Source organism: Saccopteryx leptura, chromosome 5 (genome assembly GCF_036850995.1).
Source record: "Saccopteryx leptura isolate mSacLep1 chromosome 5, mSacLep1_pri_phased_curated, whole genome shotgun sequence".
Taxonomy (NCBI): Eukaryota; Metazoa; Chordata; class Mammalia; order Chiroptera; family Emballonuridae; genus Saccopteryx; species Saccopteryx leptura.
In genome coordinates this window covers 10996102-11015384 of record NC_089507.1, presented here as the reverse complement: position 1 = coordinate 11015384, position 19283 = coordinate 10996102, and the positions used below count along the sequence as shown (strand labels likewise).

The 19283-nt window shown below is 36.4% G+C and overlaps 1 protein-coding gene across 11 annotated transcripts in view; it reads left to right on the top strand.

The window, feature by feature from the left end:
- LCORL (ligand dependent nuclear receptor corepressor like) overlaps positions 1–19283 on the top strand; it is a 122460-nt gene that overhangs the window by 18948 nt on the left and 84229 nt on the right. For all 11 annotated transcript variants that reach the window (XM_066384689.1, XM_066384678.1, XM_066384687.1 and 8 more), the window contains exon 2: positions 18076–18141. In XM_066384689.1, the coding sequence (XP_066240786.1) occupies positions 18076–18141 (66 nt within the window). The remainder of the gene's footprint in view (positions 1–18075; positions 18142–19283) is intronic.

The following is a 19283-nucleotide window of genomic DNA, read 5'->3' as shown; positions in this document are numbered from 1 at the left end:
AAATGATATGAGGTGTACCTGATCAGGCAGTAGCACAGTGGGTAGAGGGTTGGACTGGAACACAGAGGACCCAGGTTTGAAACCCCCAGGGTCTCCAGCTTGAGTGCGGGCTCATCCAGCTTGAGCGCAGGCTCACCAGCTTGAGGGTGAGATAAGAGACATGACCCCATGGTCACTCACTCTGCGTAGCCCCCTCCCCCCCAGTCAAAGCACATATGAGAAAGCAATCAGTGAACAACTAAGGTGTCTCAACGAAGACTTGATGCTTCTCATCTCTTTCCCTCCTGTCTGTCTATTCCTATCTGTCCCTCTTTCTGCCTCTGTCACAAAAAAATAAAAAAGAAAGGTGTTCCTGAACAGGTGATGGTGTAGTGGATAGAGTGTTGGCCTTGGATGCTGAAGACCCAGGTTCAAAACCCCAAGGTTGCCAGCTTGAGCAGCATTTCTGGCTTGAGCATGGGATCATAGACATGACCCCATGGTCACTGGCTTGAAACCCAGGGTCGCTGGCTTGAGGCCCAAGGTCACTGGTTTGAGTCCAAGATCACTGGCTTGAAGTGCAAGGGCGCTGGCTTGAGTCCAAGGTTGCTGGTTTGAAGCACAACATCGTCGGCTTGAGCAAGGGGTCACTAGGTCTGATGTAGCCCCCGGTCAAGGCACATATGAGAAGACAATCAATGAAAAACTAAGGTGCCGCAACGAAGAATTGATGCTTTTCCTCTCTCCTTCCTGTCTGTTTCTCTCACTCGCTCTCTTTCACTAAAAAAATAAAAAAAGATATGAGGTGTTATAATCCACAGATTTTAGTCATTGTTGAGCTAAGGGTATAAGAGGAAAAGGAGGAAGAATCGAGAATCATTTCCAGGCTTCTCTTTAGGGGTCCAGATTGGATTATAGGACTGTTAACCCAGGATAGAATATACAGCAGCATATTTTCATATTTGAGGTAGTAAAATTAGTATTTAGACTTATCTAGGACCAACATACTAGGGTTTGCTAGCTTGACTGGAAGCCAGTTGCAGGAGTGCAGCAGGAACTCTGAGGAAACCAATCACAGGACAGAATTTCCCTCCAGTCATTAAATAAATTCTGAGCTCTCAGAGGTCCCAGGCTCTCCGCTGCAGGAATGGTGTGGCTCCTCTGCGTTCCTGCATTCTTAGCATGGGAAGGCTCCGGGCTGGTTTTGGACCTTGATTATCGTCTGTGTAGACTGTTTTGTCTTCCTTTCCCAAATTTGCTTCCTATTATCTGTCAGGAAAATTTAGCTCAGTTAGGCTGAGTAATTTTTATGTTGTATTTTTTGATATGTGAATAATTTTATAGTAAATACAGGTAATTTGGAAGGACTCCCTCAAGTCAGTTTTCACTAATTACGTTGAAGTTAATAGGGTGAATGTAACACGGCTCCTTGTAGATTTTAGACCCCCTAATAGATTCCATCGTTAAATAAAACCCAAACACTTCCTTGACCTTTATTTTCTCTATCTCCTCCCAGTCACTAACCTATCTCAATATTCGATTTATTTGATATCTCTCCACTTACTTGTCTTTCAGATGTTCTAACTGTATCTAAGAATGAACTCTGCCCTTTACCAAATACCAGATCTGTTCCTCTGGTGTTCTTCATCTCTGTGTATCTAGTTTCGGAAGTCAGGGACCTCTCCGCCTTTTATCTCCTGTACCCAGCCCACCAGTTATTATTATGCTTCCAAATATATCTTCAGGCCAGCCTTCATTCCATTTCTATTGCAATCTAACTCAATCTTACTTTTTTTGCCAAAAATTCTTAACGATTTCCCCCTTTCTGCTCTGACTGTTCTTTAGTTTAACTTTCTGTGCTACAAACAAAAATCTAATGACGTATTTGCTCCACTCAATCCAGCAATGACTTCCTTTTGCACTAGAAACAAAAGCATAAACGTATAACCTTTTCAAAAAAGATTACATGGCACCCCTGAAAGTTGCAATGTGGCAGAAACCACGGAATACGAAAATTGGGGTTAGACTAACTGAACTTCTAAAAACTATGTTGTCCTAAGGAATTAGTCCTTACTCTGATGTGTACTTATTTGAGATTCAGTTAGCACTTTTGTAAGCTTCTTTTTAAGTGGGGAAGTTCACAGGAATGCTGCTTTATACATTCTGTTCGTTGAATACATTCAGTCCTCTGTTCTATACCAACCCTATGCAAACCCTGATCACTCTTTCTTTGGGGAAATCAGAAGTAGCTTTCCCAGGAGACTGTTTGAAACTTAAGCGTAATTTGTAAAATCCATTATGGGAAATTTGAAATATGTTCAAAAGAGGAAGAAAGCATAATGAATCTCCATATTCCTGTGATCCAGCTTTAACAGTACTACAAACTCAGGCATAATTTCTGGTATTAAATTTTTTTCAGTCAGAACAAAAATTTTATGTGTTGGTTGTTTAAGTACTATAATCCATTCATGATGTAATATGAATGAACCCAGATTACATATTTTGTTTCAGTGGTTGTGGATTTATGCCAGAGTTGTGAAAAATACTATGATGTTCATGATATTTTATTGCTCACATTTAGGTTTGATAGAAGCTATTTTTTATTGTATACGTTGTAATTATAAACCAAAAAAGTTGAGTTCTAGTCTCCAGAAGTTTACTCTTTCATTCTTCTTTCCTTTCTTTTTCCCCTCTATTCGTCCTATCCTTTCCTACCTTCTTTATGGTCTGCAGTTTGAATTGCTCTAAAACCAATAAGAAACCATTGCTGCCTATGTCTTGGATTTAACTGACATTTTATATTTATCAAGCAAACCGGAGAAGCTACTGCTCATGAATAGAGTCATTACATATGCTCATTTCTTAAACTTGTAGAGCCACTAAATTAACAATGATATAGTTCATTTGTCGCAGTCCCTCAGATTGTTCATCTTACGTGGTTGTTGTTCAAATTAAACTGTCTTACTACAAATGTTTTCACATTAATGTTATATTTGTCAGCACTCGTGATCATGTATTATGTACTTATATCTTAGGTGTTTATTAAAAATCCATACTGAATTAATTTATGCCTTGGAAAAATTAAATTTGAGAAGATATAGATCGATAGATGTATTTAGGTGTAGATACCTAGCTATATTTGGATATAAATATGTGTACAATTTGTCTTTAGTAATAACAATTTGATGATTCCAGGAGACTTTTTTAAAAATTAGTACAGTACTTTTAATTTGATTTTAATGAATAGTTGAAGAGAATGTCCTGTTGCCATTTGCATGCTTAAAATTATAATTATATAAAAAGTATTAAGTTGAGACTTTGTAGTAAATTGTGAATCCACAGTGCTTTATAGTCTCTTTGTCACTTTAACTGTGTAACCTTGAGAAAGTTACAAGCCATTCTCTCAAAAGTTGTTGCATATTGATTTTCTTTTTTTAAAAAAATTGTATTTCTCCCTGGCCGGTTGGCTCAGCAGTAGAGTGTCGGCCCTGCATGTGGAAGTCCCGGGTTCAATTCCCAGCCAGGGCACATAGAGAAGCGCCCATCTGCTTCTCCACCCTTCCCCCTCTCCTTTCTTTCTGTATCTCTCTTTCCCCCCCCCCCAGCCAAGGTTCCATTGGAGGTTGGCCTGGGCACTGAGGTTGGCTCCATGGCCTCTGCACTGGAATGGCTCTGATTGCAACGGACCAGCACCCCGATGGGCAGAGCATCACCCTCTGGTGGGCATGCCAGGTGGCAGGAGTCTGTTTCTCTGCCTCCCTGCTTCTCACTTCAGAAAAATACAAAAAATAAAAAATAACTGTATTTCAATTATAGTTAACAATACAATATTATATTAACTTCATGTGTATAACATACCGATTAGACATTTATATGACTCACAAAGTGATCATCCTGATAAGTCTGGTACCCTTCTGACACCATACATAGCTACTACAATATTATTGACTAAATCCTCTATTCTGTAATTTATCCCTGTGACTATTTTTATAACTGACCATTTGTACTTCTTAATTCCTTTCACCTTTTCCTCCAGTCCCCCAATACCCTCCCATCTGACAACCATCCATTTCTTCTATCTATAAGTTTGTTGTCTGTTTTGTTTCTACAGTTTTGTAGAGTCCACATATAAGTGAAATCATATGGTATTTGTCTTTTTCTGACTTATTTCACTTAGTATAATACCCTTGAGGTCTATCTATGTTGTTGTAAACAGCAAGATTTCATTCTTTTTTTATGGCTGAGTAGTATATATATGTATGTATAGCATACGTCTCCTTTATCCATTCATCTATCGATGACACATAGGTTGCTTCTAAATCTTGGCTGCTGTAACACTGCAGTGAACATAGGGAGCATATGTGGTTTTGAATTAGTGTTTTAGATTTCTTCGGATAAATACTTAGAAGTGGAATTGCTGGGTCATATGCTAGTTCTATTTTCCAGTTTTTGAGAAAGCTCCATGCTGTTGTCCATAGCAGTTGGACCAATTTACAGTCCTACCAACAGTGTGCTAGGGTTCCCTTTTCTTTATATCCTTGAAACGTTTGTTGTTTGTTTAGTTATTGATGATAGTCATTTTGACAGGTCTGAGGTGATATTGTGGTTTTAATTTGCGTTCCTCTGATGCGGTTCTCAACCTGTGGGTCGCGACCCTGGCAGGGGTCGAATGACCAAAACACAGGGGTCGCCTAAAGCCATTGGAAATACATATTTCACAGGTTGAAAACAGCTGCTCTGATGATTAGTAGGAATTAACATTATTAAAATGTCTATACTACCCAAAGCAACCTATGATTCAGTTCAAACTCTATCAAAATACCAATAGCATTTTACAAAGAGCTTGAACAAATACTACTACGATTATATGGAAACACAGAGACCCTGATTATTCCAAGTAATATTGAAAAGGAAGAACAATGGTGGTATCACATTACCTGATATTAAACTACACTACAAGGCTATAGTGGTAAATAGCATGGTACTGGCACGAAAACAGACAGATAATAGGGGAGAATAGAGAGCCCAGAAGTAATCTCATGCCTATATGGTCAGTTAATCCATGACAAAGGAGGCAAGAATATACAATGGGATAAGGGCAGTCTCTTCGATAAATGGTATTAGGAAACCTAGACAGATACCTGCAAAAAAGTGAAGTTAGACCACCTTCTTATCTAATATTCAAGTATAACTCAAAGTGGACTAAAGACTTAACTATAAGACTCAAAACCATAAGACTCCTGGACTGAAACATAGGCAGTAAAGTCTTTGACATTACTCTTAGCAATATATATATTTCTAATATATCTCACTGGGCAAGGGAAACAAAGGGAAAAACAAAATGTGACTATTCAAACTAAAAACGTTTTGCACAGCGAAGTGAAAGTGAACCGTTAATAAAATGAAAAGACAGCCTTCTGAATGGGAGAAAATATTTGCCAATGGTGGCATTCGGTACAGGGGTTAATATCCCAGATATACACAGTGAAGAAAAGTAGGGTTACAGTTGTATGTGAAGCACAAAGTTTATTCTTGTGTTATTATTTATTAACTATTGTATTATTTTCTACACAAACAACTGTAAACCTACTTTTGCCCCACCCTGTATAAGGAGCCCATACAACTTATCACCAAATATAATAATAATTAGAAAGTGGACAGAGGTCTTGAATAGACATTTCTCCAAAGAGCACATACAGATGGCCAACAGATAGTTGAAAAGATGCTCGGCATCACTAATGATACCAATTTTCAAATCAATACTTTTTTATTATTATTCTTTCTCTATATTGAACTTCCCTGTAAGATTTATCGTCTCTTTTTAACAACAACAACAAAAACAAAAAATGCTATATACATCTTTCCTTACTAATAACTTTCCTAAACTCAAACGTGATCATATTATTCTCTGTGTAAAAATCTCCATTGGTTGTCCACTGATTATAGCATAAAGTCTATAGATGCATAACACGGCTTTGTTTATTGTTGGGGCACTACCATCAAGCAGCTGCATCAGTAGCTCGGTAATAGCAGTAGTAATAGCAGCTAACGGTTACTGACCACCCGTTAATATTTGTGCCAGGTATGTGCTTTACGTATAGGACCTTTTCATCTTCAGTCACCAAGCATAGGCACTATAGACAGCAGCATTTTATAGAGGAGTCACACCGAACCGTTTTTGGATCCTTTGCACTTTTTACATATTAGTTTTCTCCTTCTGGATTACTTCTAACTGCTCTTTATTATTTCCTTTAAAAAATATAAATATTTTTTAAAGTATAGCTACATAGAGAAAAAGTATGCAGATCATAAACTTATACTTCACTGAACAAAGTTAAGTTGTTCTTGTTAACACCACCAGATCAAGAAATAGAAACCCCCCCAGAGGTTCCCTCATAGCCCTTCCCAATCAAGAATTTCTCTCTCCTCCCCAAAGGTGAATGGTATTGTGACTTTTAACACCATAAATTATTTTTGCTTGTTTTGGGAAACTTTGTTTAAATTGAATTAGCGGCATTTATTCTCTTGTTCTAGCTTCTTTAACTCAATATTATGTTTGTGAGAATCATCTATGTGGTTGCCTATAGATATACAGGGTGGGGCAAAAGTAGGTTCACAGTTGTGAGTAGGTAAAACACAGTTTATTCTTGTATTATTATTTATTGTAGTATTTTCCGTACAGACAACTCCAAATCTACTTTGCCCACCCTGTAGTTTATTCGTTTTCATAATCTAATATGTAAATGTTATAGCTTCTTAAATCTATTTTTGTTTTGAAAGATATATGGATTTTTTCCAGTTTACATTATTACAAATGATGCAATTCACATTCTTATTCATTATACATTTTTAATTTTGATTCAAGTGCTGGAATATTTTTAAACCTTATTTTAGCTAACGGGATTTCATTTTTCCAGGAATCCTTTCCTAGACTGTCCAGGTTTGGGTCAGGTACCTTTCTGTATGTGCTGATATCACTCTCTCTGTCATAAACGTTTATGCTGTATTTTTCACAGTGTTCAGTGTGTGTGTGTGTGTGTGTGTGTGTGTGTGTGTGTAAAATCATGGTTTCTGCTTCTCTGTCATCCTGGCACACACAGAGTATTTAAATGTTGAGTGAATGAGTTTTCTAATACATTCACTCTTTTATTACTAAAAAATAAAATAAGCATAAATATAGAGGTAAGCAAAAGTAGGTTTACAATTGTTCATATTGAAAACAATAACAATTATTAATAAATAATACAAAAAGAAGCTGTTTTGCATACTCACAGCTGTAAGCCTACATTTGCCTACCCTGTTCAATGGAAATTGGGCAATACACTTAATTACTTTCTGCCTTTATTTTATTCTCTTTAGTTAGATATTCAGAGTTCCTTTGAAGTGGATTATTAAGTTATTTTTACTCTGTTAGCCATCTGTGTTTTCACTTTTGTAATTTCGTTTTGCTATACAGCTATTGTGTTAAGTATTTTGGGAATTTAAAAAAATAATTTGTGTCACATTTAATCTATAATCTTTTTGGCAAATAATATTATTTGTCGTTTGAGGGTAATTTTGAGTTTTGGAAATAGCTGAAAGATTTGGAACAAAGAAGGGAATTTTATGAATGGTAAACTATTGATCATCAGTGAGTTGAAATGACAAGATGCATGGACTCTCCCTCCTTGCCCCATCCCCTGTGGCTCTAAAAGCTTTTCTTTTATAGTTAAGTCACTGAATTCAGGTAGAATTGAGCCACTAAGATAAGTCAGTTTATAGTATATTGCGTCTTTCAGTTCTTGTGCCTTTAAACTGGTTACTTTGATGAGTTATTTATCTTGCGCTTAATTTAGATTTAATTTGTAAGAGTGTTTTTAATTTTTAGCCTTTTTTATCATGAATTTGTCTTCTCCGAAATTAAAATTTTCATCTTTGCTTTAATACTTTAACCACCATGCCTATTACTAACATTCGTGCCCACCCCCACCCCCAAATTCAATGAAGGTATCTTCTGCTGTCATGTTTCTCTCACTGTCTCTTAGGCTTGATTTCTCTATTCTTGCTCATTTTGGGCGTTTTATGTCATCTTTATTGATCTCATCTGCTGCTTTGTCTTTCTTCCCCACTAAACTGTGAGCTTAAGGCAGGTGTTTGTTAGGAATTTAACAAAAATGTTTTTTGAATATATGAAGACTCTCTCACCTATTTTGGTCTTTGCCAAAGCACTCTCATTTCCCACAAGTGCTTATTTATTTTTACACTAGTTATTTTATTATTTAAAAACCCTCCTACTTCTTTATTGGGAAAAGATGGTCCCTCTCTCCCTTTAGCCAATCCTCTGTCAGGCCATGAATTTCAACTACATTTATTAGGCAAATCACTATAACAAGTCTTGGGGATAATACAGAAGCAGTGATAATGGTTTTTGTAGTCAAGTAGCTTAAACATTCTACCTGCTTTTCCTCAAGGTAGATAAGAGAAGCGGTCAGTGAACCCCCCGAAGTGAAGCAGCTACAAGTTGATGCCTCTCATCTCTTGCCTCCCTCTCTCCTTTCCTCCTTCCTTCACTCTCTCAAAAAAAATGTTCCTCAACTCCAGGGGTGTGGCAAATGTAGGTTTACAGTTGTATGCGTATGTGAAACACAGACTTTATTCTTGTATCATGATGTATTAATTATTGTATTATTTTTCCACATGAACAACGTCAACCTATTCCCCCATTATTTCTGGAAAACTTTCCCTGACACCGTCTTCTCCTGTTGCCTCCAACCCTAAAGTCTGAACTGTGGCCTTTTCCCTTAATGTCTGTTGTATTAAGTACAGAATCAGTATTTAATAGAAAAATTCTAGCAGATACAAATTATTGAAATGTTTATATTAATTGTAGTTTTAATCCGTAGAGTTTTATGTTAAGTATGGTACATGGATTTACCTCCATGGAGTAAGGATACATTTCTTAAATGGATTTGTCACTTGTTGTCAGAAGAAGCACTTCATTAAATAATTGTGACCCTAGAAAAAGACAGTCAGTTATGTAGGTCAAAGTTATCAGATTTGCTACTTGAATGACAATTTATACATTTTATCAGATTTTAAAACATAAAATTGAATCTTATAACTCAGGTAGAAAAACATTACATCCTCTGTATTTTCTTTTTGGCAACATATCAGGGTTTTTTTTGTTTTGTTTTTTTACAGAGACAGAGAGAGAGTCAGGGAGGGATAGACAGGGACAGACATACAGGAACGGAGAGATGAGAAGCATCAATCATTAGTTTTTCATTGCGCATTGTGACACCTTAGTTGCTCATCGACTGCCCTCTCACATGTGCCTTGACCATGGGCCTTCAGCAGACCGAGTAACTCCTTGCTTGAGCCAGCGACCTTGGGACCTTGGGTCCAAGCTGGTGAGCTTTTTGCTCAAACCAGATGAGCCTGCGCTCAAGCCGGCGACCTCGGGGTTCCGAACCTGGGTCCTCCGCATCCCAGTCCAACGCTCCATCCACTGCGCTACCGCCTGGTCAGGCACATGCTACGTATTTTCATTATAAAAATTTATTATTAATTTGTAGCCATCAGTTCAACTTTCATAATTAACATTATGGTAAGCAGACTGGGAATGCAGAAAGCATCAGTATGGATACCTACCCTTGAGTTTGTAATATGGTTACTTATTATCAACAAGCTTTCCCTCTGCTCTAGTCAATCCGCTGTTCCCTGTATCTCACCATCACTTGATCTGTTTACCTTAGGTAATCATAAGTTCAGCTCTACTTCTGTGTGACCAGCAAAAGAAGAGATTTTATTTAGCATAACTTTAGGCTCTCAGAAGCTGTGTTAGTGGGCCAAAGAGAACATAAAGGAAGATATGATTTTTTTCTTATTGGAGAAGACCAAATTTTTGCGTAGGGTTGGTCTTTTGTCCTAGGAAAGGGATAAAAGACACATTCTTCTTGTCTATATGGAGTATATTTGATGACTGTATTTTATAAATCAAAGGTCTGGATTTATCTTTTAAAAAGAGGTGGGTTTTTGTTTTTGGGGGTTTTTTGTTTGTTTGTTTGTTTGTTTGGTTTGGGGTTTGTTCACCTATCCAGCAAGATGAGGCTACCATGGAATAGACTTAGATACCAAATACATATCAGGATGGCACTTTATGGTTTATAAAAATAATATATTTCCCAATGTATTTCTGATTTCAAATATTTAAATTTGAAAGGTATAACTGCCAAAACCCCATTTTTCTGAATTCTGTTGAACTTAGACACACTTGGCGTTGGAAATTCTTCATTGATAGATACTTCAATTTTGTGGCACAAATAAATATAGATACTTAAGATACTTCAATTTTGTGGCACAAATAAATATAGCAGGCATTTACAGACAAATAGGTATTCATGAGGAATGGTCTTATTAGGGGTGCTTTCTTAGGAAACCTAGGATTTTTGAGTCAGTCAAAAGCAGGAATGGAGAAGAACAAAGAGTGGAGGCCTCTGGAGGCAGAGAGAAAGGACTGGAAGAAGTGTTCTAGGAACCAAGTTGAGACCGGTAAGTACTGCTGAGTGGAGCGGAGGACTGACCAGCGGTGACAGAGGGTTAGCAAGGTAAAGTAGGGTAATTTAAAAATTACTTTCATTTTTAAAAATAGTATTTCTTCTGATTTTCTTCTAATTTCTACCTGCACATAAAGAAGTTGATTTCACCTATAAGGGAAGGGATTTAGGATCATCCAATGAACTCTTCCAAAAATCTCATATGAACATTACACATTTTTCTTATATTTACTTTCTCATCCTTTTTGTCTCAAAAGCTTTTAAAATATATATAGAGAATTTCTATTTGTATTTTCTATCATGATTGCTTTCAAATCATTGTTCTACCCCTATGCAAAAAGCTCTTTATTTTTGAGGATCATGGAATTTTTGTATGCCGTGAGAGTGCAGACAGCTAAGTTACCTTTCCTCATTAAATTTACTGATGCCTTTGATGCCTAAATTTTAGTCTTCTATCTTTACTTTTTTAAACCCTGACCATTATTCATGATTGACTTTATTTTTCTTAAGGATGGCCCATCAAGCCATCTAACCTCACAGGTCATTTAGTTCTTAATAATGAATGACTTTCACCTTTCTCTGCTGCAGAAACCATCTCTTGTGCCTTCCTTGATTTTTTTTTTTTTTTTTTTTGGCAAGCTTTATTAAGATATAATTTACAAAGTACAGTTCCATGAGTTCAGACATCCAAACAATTGGATAACCAGTTCCTCAACAGGCAAGCTATTAAACAGCTCCATTACCCTTAAAAGTTGTCCGTGCTTCTTCATAGTCATCTGCTTACCTAGGTAACCTGGCACTAACAACCACTGGTCTGCTCTGACTCTGTAGTCTTATTTTCCAGAGTGTCACATAAGTGGAATCATACAATATAAGCTTTTGAGAGTGGCTTTTTTCATTTAACAGTATGCACTTGACGTACATCCATGTTGTATGGATTAGTAGTTCCTTTTGCTGTGTAGTATTCTGTTGTACCAGTTTGTCTTTTTTTCAGCTGTTGATGGACATTGGATTGTTTCCAGTTTAGGGTAATTGTGAATGAAACTCTATGGATACTTGTGTATAGGTTTTTATGTAAATGTAGTTTTAATTTGTGTTGAGTAAATATCTAGGAGTGGGATTGTTTGACATGTGGTCATGTGTATTTAACTTATTAGAGATTCTCAAACTGTTTTCCAGTGTGGTTGTATGAGCAGTTTATGAGAAATCCAGCTGCTATGCGTCCTTACCAGCATGTAATATTAGCAGGTTTCCTTTTAGCTCTTCTAATAGGTGTGCAGTGGTGTTTTGGATTTTAATTTGTGTATCAATAATAAATGATGTTCAGCATCTTTTCATGTGCTTATTTGTTATCCATGTATTTTCTTTAGTCATTTGTCTGTTCAGATCCTTTACCCATTTAATAAAATGAGTTATTATTGAGTTTTTATATATTCTGGGTACAGTTCTTTATCAGATACATAATTTGCAAAACTTTTCCATATGCTATAAACCAGGGGTCCCCAAACTTTTTACACAGGGGGCCAGTTCACTGTCCCTCAGACCATTGGAGGGCCAGACTATAAAAAAAAAACTATGAACAAATCCCTATGCACACTGCACATATCTTATTTTAAAGTAAAAAAACAAAACGGGAACAAATATAACATTTAAAATAAAGAACAAGTAAATTTAAATCAACAAACTGACCAGTATTTCAATGGGAACTATGCTCCTCTCACTGACCAATGAAAGAGGTGCCCCTTCCGGAAGTGCGGTGGGGGCCGGATAAATGGCCTCAGGGGGCTGCAAGTGACCCGCGGGCCGTAGTTTGGGGACCCCTGCTATAAACCAATATTGCCACTACTTTTTAAAAAATGGTCAATTATCTTTTAGCGCAACTAAAAATGGGGACAGTGTCTTTTATGTTTACCTTTATCTTAATCATTTTGGGGAAATCTTCATTTCTTTATGTAAAGCCAAATGTCTGTGTGTTAATGTATTTCTTCTGTCTAAAGAATTTTCTTTAATATTTCTTATAGTGCACATCCTCTGATAATTAATTTTCTGTTTTTGTTTGTCTGAATTATCTTTATTTTACCATCATTTTTGAAAGACATTTCTGCTAAATGTAGAATTGTGGATTGATAGATTCTTTCAGCACTTTAAAGATGTTGCTCCATTGTCTTCTGGCTTGCATAGTTTTAAATGCAAAATGTGCAGTAATTCTTATCTTTCTTCTTGTATGTGTAATTTAGAGTATTACCAATTCTGTTCAACATTAACTGGAAGCCTTAACCAAAACAATAAAATGAAGGGGGAATAAAAAACCACAGTCATTTGAAAGAGGAATTAGAATTGTGGTTTTTCACAGGTATTTGTATAGAAAAATATAAGAATCTATAGATATATTATTAAAACTGGTAGAAGAATTTTGCAAATGTACTGGATATAAATGGGCCAAGTCTATATATACACCAAAAAGAAGTAAGATTTTTTTTTAAGTTAACATTTTTGGTGGCGATAAAAATAATTAGGTATGCCAGAATGCCTCCATTAAATAATATGTCATACCTTTACAAATAAAATCATTAAATGTTGTTAAGAATGGTTTTAAAAATAATAAAATAGTAGTGCTTAATGAATTGTAGTTCACTTACAAATAGACCACACAGATCAATGAAGAGCTTAGAAACAGATAAATAAAGAAAAACTTGATAAATTAGATTTAATCAGTCACAAACTTGTTCTTCAAAAGACATCATCCAAAAAGTGTAAAGGCAACCCTTAGGCTTGTAGAAAATATTTGCAGATAGATTATGTATCTGGTGAGAAATCTATATTTATGAAAACTTTTATTACTCAATGAATAGACAAATTAATCCAATTAAGAAATAAACAAAGGATTGGAACATATATTTTACTGAAGAACATGTATGAATTACCAATAAGCATTTAAAAGATGTTCAGTGTCATTACGCAGTGGATGCCACTTTGTATTCACTGGAATGACTAACATGGAGCAGTTTTTGGTGGGAATATAAAATTGTTCAGTTACTTTGGAAAACAGTTGGGCAGTTTCTTAAAATGTTAAACATGAAATTACTCTATGGCTTAACAATTCTATTTCTGTGTACCTACCCAATAGAATTGAAACTATATGCCCACACAAAGACTTGGGCACAAATGTTTATAGCAGCATTATTGACAATAGCCAAAAAGTATGGAGGAAAAAATAAGAGTTCCATCAACTGGTAAATGGATAGGCAAATGTGGTGGCCTGACCAGGCGGTGGCACAGTGGATAGAACATCGGACCGGTATGCAGGGGATCCAGGTTCAAAACCCCGAGGTTGCCGGTTTGAGCACAGGCTCATCTGGTTTAAATGCAGGCTCACCAGCTTAAGCGTGGGATCCCTGGATGCAGCATGGGATTATAGACATGATCCCATGGTTGCTGGCTTGAGCCAGGGGTCACTCGCTCTGCTGTAGCCCCCCAGTCAAGGCATATATGAGAAAGCAGTCAATGAACAACTAAGGTGCTGCAAAGAAGAATTGATGCTTCTCATTTCTCTCAATTCCTGTCTATTGTCCCTATCTGTTCCTCTCTCTGACTCTCTCTGTCTCTGTCACACACAAAAAAATGTGGTGAATTACTCATATATGCTACAACATGATATGAACCTTAAAGACACTATGCTCAGTGAAAAAGTCCACAAAAGAACACTTATTACATGATTTTACTTACATGAGCTATTATTCAGAATAGGAAAATATCCAGAAGGGACAAAACGATTATGGTTACCTTGGGGTGGTGCTTGGAATAAGGAGATTGTAATGGGCACAAGGTTTCTTTTCAGAGCTGATGGGCTGATCCAAAATTAGATTGTAGTGATGATGGTACAGTTCTGTGTGCATTTACATACACATGCGCGCATATATATACACACACACACACACACACACACACACACACACACACACACACTGAGTGAGTTTTTATGGTAGTAAATGATATCTCAATAAAGTATTAATTAAAAAAATACAGACAAACATTTTAGAGATTTCATGGGGCACAAAGGTAGCTTAATCAATTGAGATAGGATGATACTTAGATAAAATTAATTTCTATACTAGACTTTATAAAAAATAAATTCTAATGGACAGGAGAACTACATACATAAAGAAAAACTTAAATTATGTACACACATATAAAATAATTATCTCTAACTTTCATAAGTTTTTGTTATCCAAGAAAAAGATGTACAAAACATAGAACAAGGTACAAAAAGTGGTTAATAGGCCTGGCCAGTGGTGGTGAGGTGGATTGAGTGTTGGCCTGGGACGCTGAAGGCCTGAGTTCAAAACCCCGGGATCGCTGGCTAGAGCATGAGCTTGCTGGTTTGAGCACGGGGTTGCCAGCTTGAGTGTGGGATCATCGACATGACCCCAAGGTCCCGGGCTTATGCCCAAGGTCGCTGCCTTGAGCAAGGGGTCACTGGCTAACTGGGAGCAGCCCCCCCCCCTCGCATCAAGGCATGTATGAGAAGCAGTCACTGCACAACTACAGTGATGCAACTACGATACGAGCTGATGCTTCTCATCTCTCTCCTTCCCCTTTCACTCTTCCTTCCTGTCTTGCTCTCTAAAAAAAATAGACTATGCTACATTAAAACAAAACAAAGTAATAAAACTTCTGTATGAGAAGACAAAATGAAAAGTCAAGCCATAATTGGAGGATGTATGTGATTCATAAAATTGGTAATTATTATCCAGAACACATAAAACTATACTGAATTTTTTAAAGGCCAGCAATCTATTTGAAGAGTGGCAAAGGTAAATCTGGAAATGAAAATTTTAAAGTATGATAAACCTCAGTAATAATTAGGGAACTACTATAAATTAAAATGACAAGTGATTTTACTTTTCTGTGTTTGACAAATAGAAAGTCTGATAATACTAAGTTTCGGTGAGCACTTGGGGAAAACAGGGACTTTCAAACTGATGATGGACTTATAAGATGATTCAACCATATAATACAAAATCCAGTCAAGTTAGAAATGTTCACACTTTAAAGCCAAGTAATCCCACTTACAGACTTCTACACATAAGAAACTCTAACATTTGGACAGGATGACACATTTATGAAGAATTTTAATGCAGCTCTCTTTCTAATAATGAAAAAAAGTGAGAAGTCACACAGCTCTTGATTTAGAAATGGATAAATTGCATGTATTTATATAAATGAACTCTGTTTTAGTCATTGAATAAACTAGGAATTTTGGTTTTTGGTGAGGGTAATCTTAAATTATCTAGATCAGTCCTGCTGAAAACAGTGGAAAATGCTAAGTTAAAAAAAATTAAAAAGAACTGAAAATACATTGGGAATACTCTCAATTACTAATATTGAGGTAAGTAAGAAATAAAAAGTTGAGCTGGTTAAGCTTGAAGTTATTTGTTGATATCATAAATTTGTGCATTCCTTGCTGACTAAGCCAGAAGATCAGAATTCAGTCCCTTTTCTTTGTCAAGGTAGATAGGTATCTTACAGGAGATCTTCTCCAAGTTAAGCTAGGACTTGGAAAACCCATGCCTTCACGATAAGAGCAACCAGACCTACATCATTCTTCCTTCCTGAAGTCCTGGCAGGCCACTTGATGATCAGAGCAGGAAAAGGAAAAAATAAAGGGAAACTGAATTTATCACAGACTGGCCCTTTAGTAGATCTGTACCCTGAGGCAATTAAAGAAACTCAGGCTGTGTAATTGAAGTGTTGCTGTGGTCTGAAGTTTGTGTCCTCACTCCTAAAATTCGTATGTTGATAAGCTAATGTCAGGCCCTGGCCTCACTCAGTGGATAGAGCATCCGCCGGGCATATGGCCATCCAGGTTTGATCTTCCATCAAGGCACACGTGGAAGTGACCATCTGCTTCTATTCCCCTCCCCTCCCTCTCTCCTTCTCTCCCTCTTCCCCTCTCCCAGCCAGTGGCTCTAGTGGTTGGAGCATCACAGTCGGCTGGGCACTGAGGATCCATTGATTCCAATATCAGCTCCCGTCTCTGCCAGATGGATTCTGTCGGGGTGCATGCAGGAGTCTGTCTCTGTCTATCTCCCCTCTTCTCATAGAAAAAAAAAAAAGGTTTTAAAACCACTGGAATAGTTAAAAAGGAAAAAAGAACAATTAAATAGAAGAAAAATGCACAATTGGCCCTGTGACTTTTGTTTATGGCAGCGAGAATGTAAAGCAGTTTGATTTCCTAAAAAGCTAAACATAAGCCTACTATATTACTCAGCCATTTCACTATTGATTATTTACACAAGAAAAATCAAAACATACCACTATTTTAATCAATAAAAATCGTAGTATAGTAATTCATACAATGGATATACCACTGGGACATATAATTAAAAAGTAATGATATAAACAACAGTAGGAATAAGTCTCAAAATCATTCTGCTGAGTGAAAAATATCAAGCAAAAAAAAAAAAGATATTGTACAGCTTTAATGTTCATAAATTGTATAGAATGTAAAGTAACAGGCCTGACCTGTGGTGGCGCAATGGATAAAGTATCGACCTGGAACACTGAGGTCACGGGTTCAAAACCCTGTACTTGTCTGGTCAAGGCACATATGGGAGTTGATGCTTTCTGCTCCTCCCCCCTTTCTCTCTCTCTCTCTCTTTCTCTCTCTCTCTCTCTCTCTCTCTTTCTCTCTCTCTCTCTCTCTCTCCTTCTCTCTCTCTCACTCTCTCACCTCTCTAAAATGAATGAATTAAAAAAAATTTTTTTAATGTAAAGTAATGGACCAAAAGGGTTTTAGTGTTTGCCTAGGGTCGTGAGTGGGGAGAGAGATGGATTTAAGAAGAGCGTGAGAATACTTTTGGGAATGTGGGAAGTGTTTGTGATCATGATTGTGCTAATGGTTTTATTAGTAGTCATATGCCAAAACTTTAAACTGTATTTTATTTTATTTCATCTTATTGTTTTTTTAGCAAGAGACAGAAGGGAGAGAGATAAGAAGCATCAACTGGTAGTTGCATCACTTTAGTTTTCATTGATTGCTTTCTCATATGTGCCTTTACTGGGGGACTCCAGCCAAGCCAGTGACCCCTTGCTCAAGACAGCGACCATAAATCATGTCTATGATCCCACGCTCAGGCTGGTGACCCTGCATGCAAGCTAGTGAGCCCACGCTCAAGCCTGATGAGCTTGCACTTAAGCTAGTAGTGATCTTGGGTTTCGAACCTGGGTCCTCAGCATCCCAGGTCATTGCTCCATCCACTGCGCCACCACCTGACCAGGCTACTGGGAAATATTTCTAAATGACAAAGAGGTTTACCTGTTTTAGTAGTGAATATTTAAATTTGAATATTTTAATTTCTTTATAGTCTTGTAATTTCTGACAGTTACAGTATGACTTTATTTTATATATTGCCTAGTTCAACTTAATTCATCTAAAGGAAAAATGGCAGCTCATAGTATATTAAATTTATAATTTTCTGATTCCGATAATTTATGGTTTTTTATTGTAAAATTTAGCTTTTTGAGTAGTTAATGTACTTTTCTCTCTTTAATAACACAGGTTTTGAGAGTATTTTAGAAGGGCTTTATGGACCACGGCTACGAAGAGACCTCAGTTTATTTGAAGGTAATGTTTTATTTCAAAATTTTAACCTTTTGTCTCATTTAACAAATGAAAAATGGCTGTTCTACCCTAACTTTATGCTAATCATGAATTTGTGTTCTTGTCTAATTAGAAAACACTTTTAAAACATTTTGGAAGATTTTTGTAGAAATCTGAAATTTATAGTACAGTTCATTTACAAAATGGGTAATGCTAGTATAGATTTTCTACTGTGATTTTGATTGAATTATTTCTGTATCTTGTCAGTTGTTGCTGTTGTTCTAACTCTGTTCCCTCCTGTTCTTTGTACCTTCCATTCTACTAAGACCAAGGTCCTAGTAGACCAAAAGGTCCTTCTCGATTCTATATGTGTGAGTCTTTTGAGTTGAGGTAGTTAAAGTGATAGTTGGAGCAGTCAAAAGTTTTCTGCTCATTTTTTATTAATGTTGAGGAGCGTAATTGAGTTATGAATTATAGAGCCGAAAGGATCTATGAGAGATCATTTGTCCCAACCACCCATGTTTAGTCAGATGAATGATATCCATGTAGAACGTGACTTGAAGGACTGAGACCAAAATATGCCTGTGTCAGTGTTTTATCATTTCCATGGCTAAGATCTTTTTCTTATATCTCTTAACTTTCAACAGCTCTCACTATGTCATAGTTTAACACTAAAATAAAAATTTTACCTGATATATTTATAAGCAATTCTAATTGTAGTTTCATCTATTCTTCTGAGCTTATAAACAAAAGGAAAATGCACAGAAATAAGAATTTAACCTATGCTTGATATTTCTTCAGCCTTTCTTTCTTAACCTCTTTTCATTCGTGTCAGAAGTCAGCATTATACTTAATTACCTTCTGATAACCCAAAGTCCAACTTGCGATTTTTAGCCCTTGCTTCCCTCACTTTTAATTATATAATTATGTATATATTTATGTTGCTTCAGAAACTGCTGTTTATTATATAAAGGGCATAATATTCTAAGGAAATAAACATTTCTTTAGTGTACAGTAACACATTGTTTACTTTAGGTAATTGAAAAATATAAATAAGCCTAAAAGTAAAAAATTACTCCCGTGACTCACAGATAACCTTTAATATTTTTATAGAAATGTAAAATATACATTTGTGTGAATTTTTCCTTTTATTAAAATAGTATATA